A 16,759-nucleotide genomic window follows, 5' to 3' on the forward strand; every position below is an offset into this window, starting at 1 on the left:
GACTTGAGACTTGCTCCATTTTTCTTCTTGAGGCGAGAAGAGGCTTGGAGCTCTTGGCTGAGCGCGCGGGGAGAACCGCTCATTCTCAAGTCTTTAATTTCATTTCCATTTATACATTTGTTTTGCAAAGGAACAGTGGCGTGGGTACCGAGTCCCTTGGCGTCTCAAGTCCATCATGACTCTGGAAGTACTTGTAGCATTGAGAAAATATTCGGGCCATAACGATAGGATCGAACGCTCATCTCTAGAGTCCTCCTGATGCGGATTCGATTCCACTGTATTGTTCTTGTAATTCCACTGTGCACCTGCTGAATTGTTGTATACCGTTGTGTACAAATGGGCAAGAGACGTAAATATACAATAGGCTTATATAGAGGGGAGCCGGTCGGCCGAGCGGACAGCACGCTGGATGTGTGATCCTGTGGTCCTGGGTTCGATTCCAGGCGCCGGCGAGAAACATTGGGCAGAGTTTCTTTCACCCTATGCCCCTGTTACCTAGCAGTAAAATAGGTACCTGGGTGTTAGTCAGCTGTGACGGGCTGCTTCCTGGGAGTGGAGGCCTGGTCGAGGACCGGGCCGCGGGGACACTAAAAAGCCCCGAAATGATCTCAAGATAACCTCAAGATATAAGAACAACAAGTTGTATTAATCCTATAAGCAGAAAATTCAGTATGTTAGTCCACTGCAATAGGCTTCCTCCTCACAACAGATCTCAACGTTGCATAATTAACTAAGGGATTTATTCCCCAGGGGTCACTGTAAGCATCTTAATTCCCGAATTTGCATATTTTTGTTTTATTAAACATCTTCGGACATTTTCGTTTTCCCCTCTCGATAAATATCGCATCATTGAAATCAATGCTTAAGTTTGTATCAAGATGCTTAGGTACCCACGCCAACTCCTCCTGAGACGCCCTCCAAGACTTCTTTCTTGAAGGTCAGCATCCCTCCAAATGGATTACCAAAACTGTAACTGTATAATGTTTATCTGTACCAAGGAAGACCACCCTCTGTCTACAATATTGTTCCCCTTTCCAACTCTAGAAGCTGATTAAAGAACAACTCATGCTTCGAGTTGTAACTTGTTACAGGTCAGTAACTTGTTACAGGAGGTCTGTTACTTGCTGTAACTTGTTACAGGAGGTCAGTAACTTGTAAACACAAGTAACGTGTTTGTTACTAGTGATAAGGGTAGGTTGTACAGCGGTTCTTGTAATTACATTACAAAAGGGGTTAATTACAATACCAAGGGAACTGCACAATAGTTCCGCTGCCTCCTCTAGTGTCTGGCACTGAAGCTTCCTCCACACACACTCACTTGTTTCCTTTTGTTCGTCTGGTGAGAGATCTTAGCTCTTTTACAGATCAAGTTACATCGTCAAAACACTTCGTGCAATCATTAGTTCGTAGATCATCATTCTCTCCATACTTCCTTATCATTCAGAGTGTGGCTTGCCCTGTTGTGTAGCCGTATCACCCAGTCGTCCACAGTCATCCTCCTTCTCCTGACGTGGCTACGGAGCAGCTTACAGCTTAGGCTCCTCATCTTTGGAGGCTATGTCATCCTCGTGACGCTTCTCCTCTAATTTATGAGGAATGATGTACACGTTCGTAAGTGCATGCGTAACTGCTTCGTGAATCTAGCCCCTGGGCTTCGCCAGTAAACAAAGTTAGATATTCAACAGAGAATTGACCAGAAAAGCAAATATATATAAATATTATACTAGAGGAGAATGCGGAGATAGTCACATTGAATGCAATATCCTAAAAACTACCTAAATATGCTCATTAAAGAAAATCGATTTTTGGTAAAAGTTGTTGGTACCTTCACCCAGAAATGTGAATTCCTCACTTGACGAGAGGAATTGCTGACCAGATCTTGTGAAAGCCAGAGTGCCAGCCAGCTATTGACTGAATGAAAAACAGTTAAATGGCTATTTAAAACAATTTTTTTTGCCCTAGTAAGAAGCAGATTTGGGGGAGGAAAAGATGAAATACACACCTTGTTGATACCTGGTTGATGGAGTTCTGGTAGTTCTTCTACTCCCCAAGCCCGGCCCGAGGCCAAGCTTGACTTGTGAGAGCTTGGTCCACCAGGCCGTTGCTTGGAGCGGCCCAGTATTGAAACAATAAAAACACACACACACATATACACACCAGTCAACTACTATTCCACCCCCAACAAACCTCTACGACACAAGAGCAACTACCAATATTGGCCCGAATCAATTACAATAACCAATGCATGCCCTGGATCGAGATACAAATGTAACAGACCCGCCAAAACCTCCCAGAAACAACACGGAATCCAAATGTGATTATATTTGCCAACATACAAAGCCTCAGGTTAACGAGAAACAAAGGTTCGTTCATAAATGGCCTCCTCCTGGCACAATACAATACAATGTTTGGGGCATTCACAGAAATTCCTATTAGAGACTGCATGGATAGTGATGTCTGGACACCACGGTGAAGTCTGGACACCACGGTGAAGTCTGGACCCCATAGTGAAGTCTGGACACCCACAGTGAAGTCTGGACACCCACAGTGAAGTCTAGACACCACAGTGAAGTCTGGACACCCACAGTGAAGTCTAGACACCACAGTGAAGTCTGGACACCCACAGTGAAGTCTGGACACCCACAGTGAAGTCTGGACACCCACAGTGAAGTCTGGACACCACACTATAACACAGATGTGATGGAGTAAACAGTTCAAGTGGAGAAGGTTCACACAGAGAAGGAACATGGTTGCACAGAATTACTAAACTCAGCAAATGAGATTATATTAGGATTAAGAATACCTTATTAATATTCTGAAATACTATCCACAAAACAATCGGATTTCACAAAACGTTTCTAAACAATTGATGGGAGACTCATCATGGCAGACCCATCACGGGAGACTCATCATGGCAGACCCATCACGGGAGACCCATCACGGGAGACCCATCATGGCACACCCATCACGGGAGACTCATCATGGCAGACCCATCACGGGAGACTCATCATGGCAGACCCATCACGGGAGACCCATCATGGCACACCCATCACGGGAGACTCATCATGGCAGACCCATCACGGGAGACTCATCATGGCAGACCCATCACGGGAGACTCATCATGGCAGACCCATCACGGGAGACCCATCATGGCACACCCATCACGGGAGACTCATCATGGCACACCCATCACGGGAGACCCATCACGAGAGACTCATCATGGCAGACCCATCACGGGAGACCCATCACGAGAGACTCATCATGGCAGACCCATCACGGGAGACTCATCATGGCAGACCCATCACGGGAGACCCATCACGGGAGACTCATCATGGCAGACCCATCACGGGAGACTCATCATGGCAGACTCATCATGGGAGACTCATTATGGCAGACCCATCACGGGAGACCCATCACGGGAGACTCATCATGGCAGACCCATCACGGGAGACCCATCACGGGAGACTCATCATGGCAGACCCATCACGGGAGACCCATCACGGGAGACTCATCATGGCAGACCCATCACGGGAGACTCATCATGGCAGACTCATCATGGCAGACTCAAACCGTAAATAATCACACACAGGTCGGAGGGGAAGAATTACAAGGAGAAAGCTCTAAGTCATTACGACTATATAGCACGTGGAAGGGGTCACGATAAGGATTTGGGATGGGACGGAAGGGGAAAGGAATGGTGCCCAATCACTTCAATGGTCGGGGATTGAACGCCGACCTGCATGAAGCGTTTGTCTGTATAAAGATGGAAGCCAGACGCTCGGGGTTAGCCGCACCAAACTTTGCAAGGGAAATGGACTGGGGGACGGGGCTTTGCCTTGAGGTTACCTTGCGGTGTTTCAGGGGCTTAGCGTCCCGGTTAGGAGGCCCGGTCGTCGACCTCGTTGCTGGACTGGTCAACCAGGCTGTTGGACGCGGCTGCTCGCAGCCTGACGTATGAGTCACAGCCTGGTTGATCAGGTATTCTTTGGAGATGTTTATCAAGTTCTCTCTTGAACACTGTGAGGGGTGTGCCAGTAATGTCCCTTATGTGTAGTGGAAGCGTGTTGAACAGTCTCGGTCCTCTGATGTTGATAGTTCTCTCTCAGAGTACCTGTTGCACCTCTGCTCTTCAACGGGGGTATTCTGCACATCCTGTCATGCCTCCTGGTCTCATGTGATGTTATTTCTGTGTGCAGGTTTGGACCAGCCCCTCTAATATTTTCCTAGTGTAAATTATTATGTATCTCTCCCGCCTGCGCTCAAGGGAGTACAGATTTAGGCATTTTAGTCGGTCCCAATAGTTTAGATGTTTTACTGAATGGATTCTAGCAGTAAAGGATCTCCGCACGCTCTCCAGCTCAGCAATTTCTCCAGCTTTGAAAGGGGCTGTCATTGTGCAGCAGTATTCCACTCTAAAGAGCACTAACGTCTTGAAAAGTATCAACATCGGTATAGCATCTCTAGTGTGAAACGTTCTTGTTATCCAACCTGTCATTTTTCTTGCAGTTGTAACGGCTACTTTATTGTGTTCTTTAAAGGTAAGGTCTTCCGACATGAGTACACCCAGATCCTTTACATTGCTTTTTCGTTCTATGTTATGATTTGCCTGAGTTTTGTACGTGGTTTCTGCTTTTATATTTTCATTTTTTCCGTAGCATAAAAGCTGAAACTTATCTTCATATCTTCATCTTCAGCCAGACTTCACATCTTCAGCAACTTGGATGTTGCTGATACAAGCAACAGCAACACAAGCAAAACAAGCGTTCCAATTAAAAAAGAAGCAGCAGTAGCATGTTAGACACCGGAGAAGCAACAGCAGCATCAGTAACAGCAGCAACAGCAACAGCAGTATCAGTAACAGCAGCAGCAGCAACAGCAGTATCAGTAACAGCAGCAGCAGCAGCAACAGCAGCATCAGTAACAACAGCAGCAGCAGCAGCATCAGTAACAGCAGCAGCAGCAGCAGCATCAGTAACAGCAGCAGCAGCAGCAGCATCAGTAACAGCAGCAGCAGCATCAGTAACAGCAGCAGCAGCAGCATCAGTAACAGCAGCAGCATCAGTAGCAGCAGCAGCAGCAGACACCACAGGTGGGTGAAACACGCCCCTGGCGTCCCTAGCGGCAGCAGCAGCAGCAGCAGCAGCAGCAGCATCAGTAACAGCAGCAGCAGCATCAGTAACAGCAGCAGCAGCAGCAGCATCAGTAACAGCAGCAGCAGCAGCAGCAGCAGCAGACACCACAGGTGGGTGAAACACGCCCCTGGCGTCCCTAGCGGCAGCAGCAAACACTTAAGATATTAATATAACCATTAACTCTCAAGAGCCTCCCGGTAAAAGCATTACCTTCCATTTAATGTTACCAATAAATATGCAACACACTATACGAAATAAACCCATTAATAAGTTTAATATTCCCGCACTATATAAACATCGTCTCTCAGGGGATCTAGGGAGCCTGACTGTTTACTACAGATAAGTAACGATGCTGGGGCCACAATGGCAGCCGGGAGGAGGGCCTCACATACGTGCCTACTCTCCATTTCCTTCCATATCTGCCACTACAGTACACCCCTCTTACTGTGGCTGCCCACGCCTCACTGTAATCCCCACACCTCACTATGGCTGCTCACGCTTCACTGTGGCTGCCCCACACCACACTGGCTGCCCACGCCTCACAGTAATCCCCACAGCTCACTATGGCTGCCCACGCTTCACTGTGGCTGCCCCACACCACACTGTAGCTACCCACGCCTCATTGTGGCTGCCCCACACCACACTGTAGCTACCCACACCTCATTGTGGCTGCCCCACACCACACTGTAGCTCCTCACGCCTCACTGTGGCTGCTGACTCCTTATCTAGAGCTGTGACGCATTGTTTCATGTCGGCAGCCTTCAGGCACCTTCAAGACGTCTTCCGTCTGAGGCAAAGGTCAAAGCAAAGGTTGAGGGGAGACAATAGCCATTTTCTATACTTTCGAGGAGTAAGCAAGCAGAACACTTACAACCCGGGAACAAACGAGAAGTTCGTTACACGGTACAACTGGTAGAGGATATCCGGGAGTATTCGTTAAACGTTTCCTCAATCGTTTGTAAATACGTTAACTGTAAATTCAATCATCTTCTTCTTCTTGAAGTTATCTTGAGATGATTTCGGGGCATTAGTGTCCCCGTGGCCCGTTCCTCGACCAGGCCTCAAACCAAAGGAAGCAGCCCGTGACAGCTGACTAACTCCCAAGGTACCTATTTTACTGCTAGGTAACAGGAGCATCAGGGTGAAAGAAACTCTGCCCATCGTTTCTCGCCGGCGTTCGAGATCGAACCCAGGACCACAGGATCACGCGTCCAGTGTTCTGTCCGCTCAGCCACCGGCTCCCCTGTATCCTTCCCTCGTACATACAGGCTTCATACAGGTTCATCATACTTGTAGTTCAATCACACTTGTAGTTCAATCATTATTGTAGTTCAATTACACTTCAACCAAACAACCATAATTACGAGGGTGAAAGCCTTATTGAACACAGACAAATATGGAGATTATTAAATCATTACAAACAGCTAGTGCCAGATATGGCGACAAAGAACCGCGTCAAAAGAGAATAAATAACTGTAAGAAACATTCCCCCATAAAATGAGTTTATTTATTACCACCAAAAATTAGTTTTAACACATCTTGTACTAACATAATCAAACACATAATAAGGCAATTAAATAATTATGACTGAATTACAGGGCAAGATACGAACTGAACAACAACTGCAGCAGTATAACACCCAAAGTGGTTCCGTTATCGGGTCTTTAAGGTCATTTCCTGACTGGTTCTAACTCCAACAGCCTCCCCCACCCCCTCACAGACCCCGCCTCATCGAGGGCTCACGGTAACTCCACCCAATTTGGGGCTAACTAATCCAAAGTCTGTATCTCCAGCAAGAAACGCTCTCGCAAAATTGTAGGACTCTCTTTGACGACTTCAGCGGCAGGCATTGTGGAGGGCTGAGACGGGCAATTCTTGGCCTAAGTTCAACGGGTGTGCTTCGTAATTATGGCTAGTGATTATCGCTGGCTGTTTGGTGGTGGTGGTGGTGATGGTGGTGGTGGGGGTGGTGGAGATGGTGGTGATGGTGGTGTTGGTGATGGTGATGGTGGTGGTGGTGGTGGTGGTGATGGTGGTGTTGGTGGTGGTGGTGTTGGTGATGATGGTGGTGGTGGTGTTGGTGATGATGGTGATGATGGTGGTGGTGGTGGTGTTGGTGGTGGTGTTGGTGGTGGTGGTGGTGGTGTTGGTGGTGGTGTTGGTGGTGGTGGTGGTGGTGGTGGTGGTGGTGGTGATGGTGGTGGTGTTGGTGGTGATGATGGTGGTGGTAGTGATGATGGTGGTGGTGTTGCTGGAGATGGTGGTGGTGTTGCTGGAGATGGTGATGATGGTGGTGTTCATACAGGTAGTGCTGATGGTGTTGGTGGTGATGGAGTGGATTACTATTGTGTTAGTGATTGTGATGAAACATTGGCGGCATTGGTACTCTGAGGATGGTGATGATGGTGTGCGTGTTGGTGGTGATGGTGATAGCGGAGGACGAGAACCAAACACGTGATACAGTAAACACTCAATAACCGCCAACTACCTTCCTAGATCACCATAATCACCGCGCACAAGTCGCCGTTCCAGAGAGCCCCATTATCACCACCACCTCACCATTGCCAGCTCACCATTGGCACTCGTAAGCCAACACAGGCTGGTCTTACTTGCACAGTTTGCATAATGGTTTCCTGGTATTCTACAACCACAATTATAGCTCCAGAAACCGAAGCATATTCTCAAGAGGACAGCAATACTGAGTTTTAAATAAGACTACAATACTGCAAGAGAGACATTGCCACACTCGAAGCATTCAGTGAGACAACCGAGTCAAATGGGATTGGTTTGGAATTCTGCGAAGCTCGTTGCATGCAAGCAACCCAAATGGACCTCGTTGCATTGTTCAATTCTCACTGGGTGGGAGTCGAACCAAGATACATGGCTGGCGGCGCTTCTGATACCGTTGTACCACGCGGGTGTTCCTGTTATGGTACTGTGTGCAGGCGTGCGGGCGCGCCCAGGCCATGTCTGCAAGTATCCTGCTCTAACTTTACTGCAAATTTTAACCTGCTTAATTACTGTTAAGTTATTCAGACATTTTTACTCACTTCTGTAACCATGAAAACCCTTTATTTAAATTGCATCACACATATTCAGGCGACTTTTCGTACTAGACAAAATAAAGTTTCCAGTTGATAAACCTGGAGTGGTTCTTCTCCCCTGCTTGATACCTGGTTGATGAGGTTCTGGGAGTTCTACTCCCCAAGCCCGGCCCGAGGCCAGGCTTGACTTGTGAGACCTTGGTCCACCAGGCTGTTGCTTGGAGCGGCCCGCAGGTCCCACATACACACCACAGCCTGGTTGGTCCGACACTTCTTTTAGAAAACTATCCTATTTTCCTCTTGAAGATATCCACGGTTGTTCCGGCAATATTTCTTATGTTCGCTGGGAGGATGTTGAACAACCGTGGACCTCTGATGTTTATACAGTGTTTTCTGATTGTGCCTATGGCACCTCTGCTCTTCACTGGTTCTATTCTGCATTTGCTTCCATATCGTTCACTCCAGTACGTTGTTATTTTACTGTGTAGATCTGGGACCTGGCCCTCCAGTATCTTCCCTCTATTTCAGCAATCTCTCCTGCTCTGAAGGGAAGAAGTGAGTACTGAGCAGTACTCAAGCCGGGACCACACAAGTGACTTGAAGAGTACAACCATTGTGATGGGATCCCTGGATTTGAAAGTTCTCGTAATCCATCCGATCATTTTTCTGGCTGACGCAATATTTGCTTGGTTATGCTCCCTAAACGTTAGATCGTCGGACATCATTATTCCCAAATCCTTGACATGCTGTTTTTCTACTATGGTGAGGCGCCTCATGACAAGGAGAAGCTTGACAGCGTCTGGTCAAGCAGCAAGCGCCAGCTGACAAGCTTATTTGTCATATCAACTTTCTTGTCTGCTTTTTTTTTGTGCAGAGCAATAAATTAGGCTTTTATTACTAGCCAGTCTATCACGCACCGCTTACCTGCTGGGGGAGTGGCCCTGGGGTGTGGCCCTGGGGGAGTGGCCCTCGGGGAGTGGCCCTGGGGATGTGGCCCTGGGGGAGTGGCCCTCGGGGGGGGATGTGGCTCGCTAACTGCGAGGAGGAACTCACCTGCGGAAGAGACAAGGAGAACACCGGTTAGCAAGAATTAATTAGTTGACAAATGGTGGCGTCAAGACACGCACGCGCGCGCACAGCACGCACGCACACACACACACACACACACACACATAAAAAAGCAAGACAATTGCTTCCCAGAATCCACAGTGGGTGATCAGGAAATATAACATTTTTCCTATCCAATCACCAAGCCGCTTGTGCGAGCGCGTCTAAGAGAACCAGAGGGAATACTGGTAGTGGGCGTGCAGTGGTGGTAGTGGTCGTGGGCGTGTAGTGGTGGTAGTGGTGATGGCAACGCCGTGCGGGCGGAACTGGTGGTAGTGGGCGGCCTCGTGTTATAAAATATCCCCGGTACTGTGAGAGGTCTGTGGCCCACCACAAGACCGGGCACATTACAGCTGTTGTGGGTGGCGCGATACACGCCCCGCCGCCCATCAAATCTTTACTGCCGCGGCCGCGCCAGGCAATACAGGAGCCAGCGGTGACACCGAGACCCGCAGTGCCTTCTTTATTGCTTCTCGCTACCAGCCCGTCCAGTCGTTAACGCCTCAGTTACATTGTCGCCTGGGACTGTAGAGCTTGCTACGGCCTGTGCCACACAACAGTGGCACCCACGACAAGTGCCACACAACAAGGGCACCCACGACTAGTGCCACACAACAGGGGCACCCACTAGTTCCACTGATCGGAGTGTTGATCAGTTCCAGAATAAGTTGGGACATTCGCCACTTACAAAGTGCCAAATATCCCAGGCGTTCATCACACTGTGTGCCAAAGGTGGGCCCTGAACCAAGCTAACAAGGCAACAAGGCAATTATTAGCAGAACATGTTAAGCCCGGGAGGGGGGGGAAAGAGTGCCTACCAGAAGAGCCGCAGTATGAGGGCCAGAGTGCCAGTACTGGGGTGCTATGAACGACAAGCTACTTAACGTATCCGGTTGGTTGGTTAAATGATTGACAAAATGTATTCGTGGCTGCACCAGCGAGGTGACTGACCTCACTAACAGCTATGATGACGCGACAGTCATATTCCCTGGAAACACAAACCGAAACTGTCTCTATTTTCCACTTGTTACAACTTGTAATAAAGTTGTTACATCTTGGCTTAACGTGTTTATGACGTATTAGAACTTTGTTACAACTTGCTATATTAGTTGTTATAACTGGTTAGGGGGTGTTAAAACTTGTTCGAACGTTGTACCAACGTCGTAGTTTCGGTGTCTGTTTGGCGGGATCTGACCTTTGTCCCCAACACCCCCCAGCCCCAACCAGGCCCTGCCTCAACCACTCCCACCCCACACCAACCACTGCTGCATCAGCACACACGATGCCTCTGAGTAACTACACCAGCAATATCTATACGTTACTGCCTGCCGCTAGCAATAACGAGGGCGCAGTACGCCAGTGCCTCAAGGAGCGCCTTCGTGTGCAGCCTCCCATGCTGCCCTCAGCCTCAGACACTCACGCTGGACCACCCGTCACTCTTAACACCATCTTCAGTCCTCATTGTTCAGGAGGCAGACCCCTGCAGGGGCTGCAACAGGGGTCACGCCACAGATCAAGCGATGGGCGGAACAACACAGAGAAGAGAAAGAGAGGAATGTGAGAACAACAGAAGAACCTCTAGAAATCCAGTCTATAAAAAGGGGACAGAGTAATGGGAGAAAGCAGCGACAGAAGATAGCCATTTGAAGAGAGGGGATCATGAGAGAACACAGGGAATTAAGGGATTAAAAGGAGGTGGAAAAGATGGAGAGAAGGATGAAGGAAGGAGGAGGAAGGAAGATGGAAGAGGGAGGAGAAGGAGGAGGAAGAAGAAGGCGATCCTCACAGCCTCAGCACAATTCATCGCCCGGAAGTGAAACTAGCAATCTTATCACCCTGACTCTTGACTTACTTTCCATTTGGTTTATACTGGAAGAACTGTATACAGGAGACCGTCTGGTCTAGGCCCACACTCAGAGAGAGAGAGAGAGAGAGAGAGAGAGAGAGAGAGAGAGAGAGAGAGAGAGAGAGAGAGAGAGAGAGAGAGAGAGAGAGAAAGAGAAGGTAGGGAGGAAATATAATTATCAGGAGAACGCACTAAGCTATTACAACTACACAGCACATAGAAGGGTGTGAGGACAAGGAGCTGGGATAGGACCCGAGGAGAGGAATGGTGCCAAACCACTTGAACCATCGGGGATCGAACGCCGGGCTTGCAAAAAGCGATGTTGTCGCTATATCAACCAGTCCAAATGGAGTGAGAGAGAAAGAACAAGAGAGGAAGAGAACAAGAGAGCGAGAGAAACAGAACGAAAAGGCAGAATACAAATACTAAATGCAATTTTGTCAACAAAATCAAGCCATTTATCAACACCAAAAATAACTGTCAGGGCAACAGTCATTTCGGCAAACAGCAACAACATGATGGTTCGAAACTAATTTCTTGTTGAATTTTTAACTGCAAACGTTTTTATCATGTATCAAGTCAACAATTTATTCCCAAAATTATAATATTACTGTGTATAAAATTACATGAAATGATAACATCCAGTTATGCTCCTTTACTAATGGAACTCTCATGCAGAAACCGGTTTTTATGTAACTATGCTAATTATATATTATATATATTATATATATATTATATATATTATACTAATAACCCTAGAATACACTTACAATAAACAAACTAAAAACAACATAACACGGACCTATATACACTGACGGATCACTCAATACAGCTACAGGGAGGGCAGGAAGTGCTGTTATTGCTCATCAGCCCGATGGCAGCACAATTCAAAGGAATATAAGAGTAACTGGGCATCCACAATGCAGGCTGGCAGCAATACAGGTAACACTCTAAATTATTGACAACACTGAAGTAGGCAGCTTAATTATTTCTTACTTCCTTTCCTCACTACTAGCGATAAACAGTTTGCAATCAAGTAAATATATAACTCTTGAAATTGAACATTTTCTGTAACTAGCTGACATTGTAATTATACGGTGTGAAGGATAGATGAAATTGTTAATGTAACAATAAATAGTTGAGGTCTAATAAAGACCTTTTGTGCCCTTTGTAATGCTTTTTGCGCTACCGCTCACAGGATGAATATGGGGTGCACAAACTATCCGCCTTCCGGCGGCGACAGTCAATCAATATCATATCGAAACCGGTTTTATGTAGCTGTCGTATATAAACTGGCTTTTTATGTATCTGTCAAAAAGAAACCGGTTTTTATGCAACACTTTAAGACCATCAGTTTTTATCCATACATACCAAACAATCGAACACTTTCCTGGCTAATTCCTTCCTGCTGAATACCTGCTTTTCCCTACAGTCGTTAGGTCCACTCCACGACGACCCGACAGCCGGCTGCCACAGCCGGCTGTCGATCCAGTCTGTACTAGCAGGCTGCCTCATGTACCGTCACTCCGTATATTTGCTTCCTGTTTACATGTGATAGGATTATAAAATAGCACCTCCGCAACTCGATGAAGATTTTATTGTGATGACGATCAATAAGGCTGTTGTTGGTGGGTATCACAACTATCTCTCTCGTACATGAAATTGGAAATCATGTCGTTCTTCGGTGCCCATTGGAAGTGTCGATATTTGTTTGATGCTTTTCAGTGTGTTCTATAATATACAATGCCTTCGCAATACAATACAACTCCCAGTACGATGCCCTCATATACAACTACCATACACCCCGTTACCATGCCCTCTGTGATATGCCTCTACCATACACCCCGCTACCATGCCCTCTGTAATATGCTACTACCATGTCCAAGACTGAGGCGAGGGGCTCCAGCAAGGTCAGCAACACCTCCCATCACACACCAGCTGTGGGAGAAATATTGTCATGACAAATTCCACAACGCGACCCAGAAAATGCTCAATCTCACACCTGTTGCCCTCCCTTCCCAGCCTTACACCTGGTCATTCGTCACTGTGAGCCCCGGGAGCCCGGGGAGGACAGGTAGGTCGGGGAGGACAGGTAGGTCGGGGAGGACAGGTAGGTCGGGGAGGACAGGTAGGGCGCGGGACGGAGGGCGGGAAACCGCTACACAGCCTACATCTGAACGATTCCTGTACGTAAACACATCACTAACGACACAGACCCCAAAGGGCCGAACGTACCTTCCATAATAAGGTTGACTCTTGGTGCTTCATACCTGAAGTATACCTGAAGTATACCTGGAGTATACCTGGAATGGATTTTGTGAGTTCTACTCACAAAATCTTGGGAGAATTAACAAGTTTTCTATTTATACTTCGGCCGTAGCACCATAAAAGACATAACTTCAACACAGCCTACTCTCCTCAGCTGGAGGGTGTAGGGTCCTCTCATACCATACACCCTATCATACCATACATGGCCTGGTTGGTCCGGCACTCCTTGAAGACAACTATCTAGTTTTCTCTTCAAGATGTCTATGGTTGTTCCCGCAATATTTCCTTTCTTCTACTTCCCGAGCCCGGCCTGAGGCCAAGCTAGACTTGTGATAACTTGGTCCAACAGGCTGTTGCTCGGAGCGGTCGGCAGGCCCACATACCTACCACAGCCCGGTTGGTCCGGCACTTCTTGCAAGAACTTTTCCAAGTGCGTCTTAGTGTTTACTCACTAAATCTTCTAAATCCGGACTTTTCCCATTAACGTAGAGTAGAGTAGTAGACATACACATGCTCAACCTGTGGCCAGAGGCGCCTGTGGCTGAGTGGATAGCGCCTTGGACTCGTAATCCTAGGGTCCGGGTTCGATCCCCGGCGATGGCAGAAACAAAAGGGCAGAGTTATTTTTTCACCCTGATGCTCCTGTTACCTAGCAGTAAATAGGTACTTGGTAGTTAGACAGCTGCTACGGGCTGCTTCCTGGGTGTGTGTGAAAAAAAAAAATCAGTTGATTAACAGTTGAGAGGCGAGCCGAAAGAGCAGAGCTCAACCCCCGCAATGCACAACTAGGTGAATACAACATGACAGCTCATACTGCTAGAGGGCACCACCTGCAGGCACCACCTGCAGGCACCACCTGCCGGCTCCCCTCACCCTCTTCCCCCCCCCCCACCTGTGGCCTCTCAACAAGGTGTTCAGGGTGTCATAAAGCCCTTCTAATGATAGTTCCTGTGGACAGCGTCGTGTCATCACCACACGGCTCACTCACACAACCTCACATAAAGCACTCGACATGATAACACGAGGACGTTAACATGTCGAAGTAATTAATGTCTAAAGCCCCGGTTCCCCTCCCTGACCCCTTGCGTGTACTCCGAAGCCATTCGTCATAATGTATGACTATTAATTAATCCGCGTTATGTGGGCTATCATCACGTTGAATAATGCAGGTTTAGAGCTGAGGACGCCAGCTTAGAACCTAAATATCTGGTACAGCTCACACTGACCACAACTCTCGCCTGCGGCTTCACCACAATCAGTCGACAAGGGAGAGAGAGAGAGAGCAGGATATTGGAAGTGACCAAGAGGAACACCGCCAGTTAGGTCATGCACCGTTGGTAAGGGCCGGCTGGGTGGTGATGGAGTGTGTGTTCTATACACGCCGGTATGATGTATGATGACCGACCACCTCCTCCAGGGGTGCGTCTCTCCCACCTCCCTGATGGGACACCTTTCTGACGGAGCCAGGAACTTCCAGTGAGTCTGCTAAGTCACCATCCCGTCTCTAGATAGGGCCAGGCCCGTCCATGGGTAGGGGCTACCCGTCGCTACATAGGGGCATCCAATCTTTAGATAGGGGCACCCTGTCCCCTACATAAGGACACCTTCCGTCGTCCCTAGATAGGGACACCCCGTCCCTCGCCTGCAGTTATGATCAATGAATGAGCCCCAGTTCTTGAAAAGAATCGTACTATGGAAACCATGCCCTTCAAGTAGGTAGTTTGCCCCCAGATGCCCTTGACAACCCTCCCCACCAACACTGGACCTTGCCAGAACTAAACACAAGTAATCACATCACGTAATTATGAACAGAAGGCACCAAGCCGGGGAGACTGTAGCATTCAAGTGCTAACTTGAATGCTACGTATATTATATATATATATATATATATATGTCGTACCTAGTAGCCAGAACTCACTTTTTGGCCTACTATGCAAGGCCCGATTTGCCTAATAAGCCAAGTTTTCCTGAATTAATATATATTTTCTAATTTTTTTCTTATGAAATGATAAAGCTACCCATTTCATTATGTATGAGGTCAATTTTTTTTTATTGGAGTTAAAATTAACGTAGATATATGACCGAACCTAACCAACCCTACCTAACCTAACCTAACCTATCTTTATAGGTTAGGTTTGGTTAGGTAGCCCAAAAAGGTAGGTTAGGTTAGGTAGTCGAAAAACAATTAATTCATGAAAACTTGGCTTATTAGGCAAATCGGGCCTTGCATAATAGGCTGAGAAGTGAGTTCTGGCTACTAGGTACGATATATATATATATATATATATATATATATATATATATATATATATATATATATATATATATATATATATATATATATATATGCGAACAAGCCTGAATGAACAAGCCTAGTTATATATATATATATATATATATATATATATATATATATATATATATATATATATATATATATATATATATATATATATATATATACACACACACACACACACACACACACACACACATATATATATATATATATACATATATATTATATATTATACATATATATATTATATATATATTTGTACTCCGAAGCCATATATATATATATATATATATATATATATATATATATGTGTGTGTGTGTGTGTATGAGTTACTGTATAAAAATTTCATAGGAAAAAATACAATCGAACACATCTCTATTACTTTACGTTTGTTTGTTTCTCATTAATTTGGCTGTAAAAACACACACATTTTTCATTGTATGAAATTCGTGTTGCAAACGCACGGAAAAAAACAAATACAATCATAAATAAACAAAGAAAAACAAATACTCGCATATATATACCGAAATTTAACAAACTACCTTGAGGCTACCTCGATGTGCTTCCGGGGCTTAGCGTCCCCCGCGGCCCGGTCATCGACCAGGCCTCCTGGTCGCTGGACTGATCAACCAGGCTGTTGGACGCGACTGCTCGCAGCCTGACGTACGAATTACAGCCTGGTTCATCAGGTATCCTTTGGAGGTGCTTATCCAGTTCTCTCTTGAACTTATCCAGTTCTTCTCTTGAACTTATCCAGTTCTCTCTTGAACTTATCCAGTTCTTCTCTTGAACTTATCCAGTTCTTCTCTTGAACTTATCCAGTTCTTCTCTTGAACTTATCCAGTTCTTCTCTTGAACTTATCCAGTTCTCTCTTGAACTTATCCAGTTCTTCTCTTGAACTACACACAAGTTAAAGACACAAAAGTGTAAACAGATATTGACCCCCGTCAACACCACTCCCACCCCACTAGGACCTGGCCTTGGCCCCTAGTGTCCGGGCCTGGCCCTGGCCCTGGCTGGTGGCCCACCACCACCAGTGGTGTGGCCCACCACTGGTGGTG

General features: G+C 46.7%; 2 protein-coding genes across 7 annotated transcripts in view; one reads left to right on the forward strand and one right to left on the reverse strand.

Moving 5' to 3' along the window:
* The window catches only part of Pgant5 (polypeptide N-acetylgalactosaminyltransferase 5), a 648,526-nt gene that overhangs the window by 145,991 nt on the left and 485,776 nt on the right, over positions 1 to 16,759 (reverse strand). The window contains exon 1 of one of the 6 annotated variants that reach the window (XM_069338610.1): positions 9,101 to 9,119. The exons of the other annotated variants lie outside the window; for them this stretch is intronic. The gene's annotated coding sequence lies outside the window, so the exon portion shown is untranslated. Of the gene's footprint in view, positions 1 to 9,100; positions 9,120 to 16,759 lie in introns of those variants that run through there. 6 annotated transcript variants of the gene reach the window in all.
* Positions 2,884 to 3,579, forward strand: LOC138372976 (uncharacterized). Its single transcript, XM_069339015.1, has one exon. The coding sequence runs from the start codon at positions 2,884 to 2,886 to the stop codon at positions 3,577 to 3,579; it is 696 nt and encodes a 231-aa protein (XP_069195116.1).

Source organism: Procambarus clarkii, chromosome 40 (assembly GCF_040958095.1).
Source record: "Procambarus clarkii isolate CNS0578487 chromosome 40, FALCON_Pclarkii_2.0, whole genome shotgun sequence".
Taxonomy (NCBI): Eukaryota; Metazoa; Arthropoda; class Malacostraca; order Decapoda; family Cambaridae; genus Procambarus; species Procambarus clarkii.

Excerpts from the sequence above, each read along its gene's own strand:
- LOC138372976 (XM_069339015.1), top strand. The coding sequence starts at position 2,884 with ATGGCAGACCCATCACGGGAGACTCATCATGGCAGACCCATCACGGGA.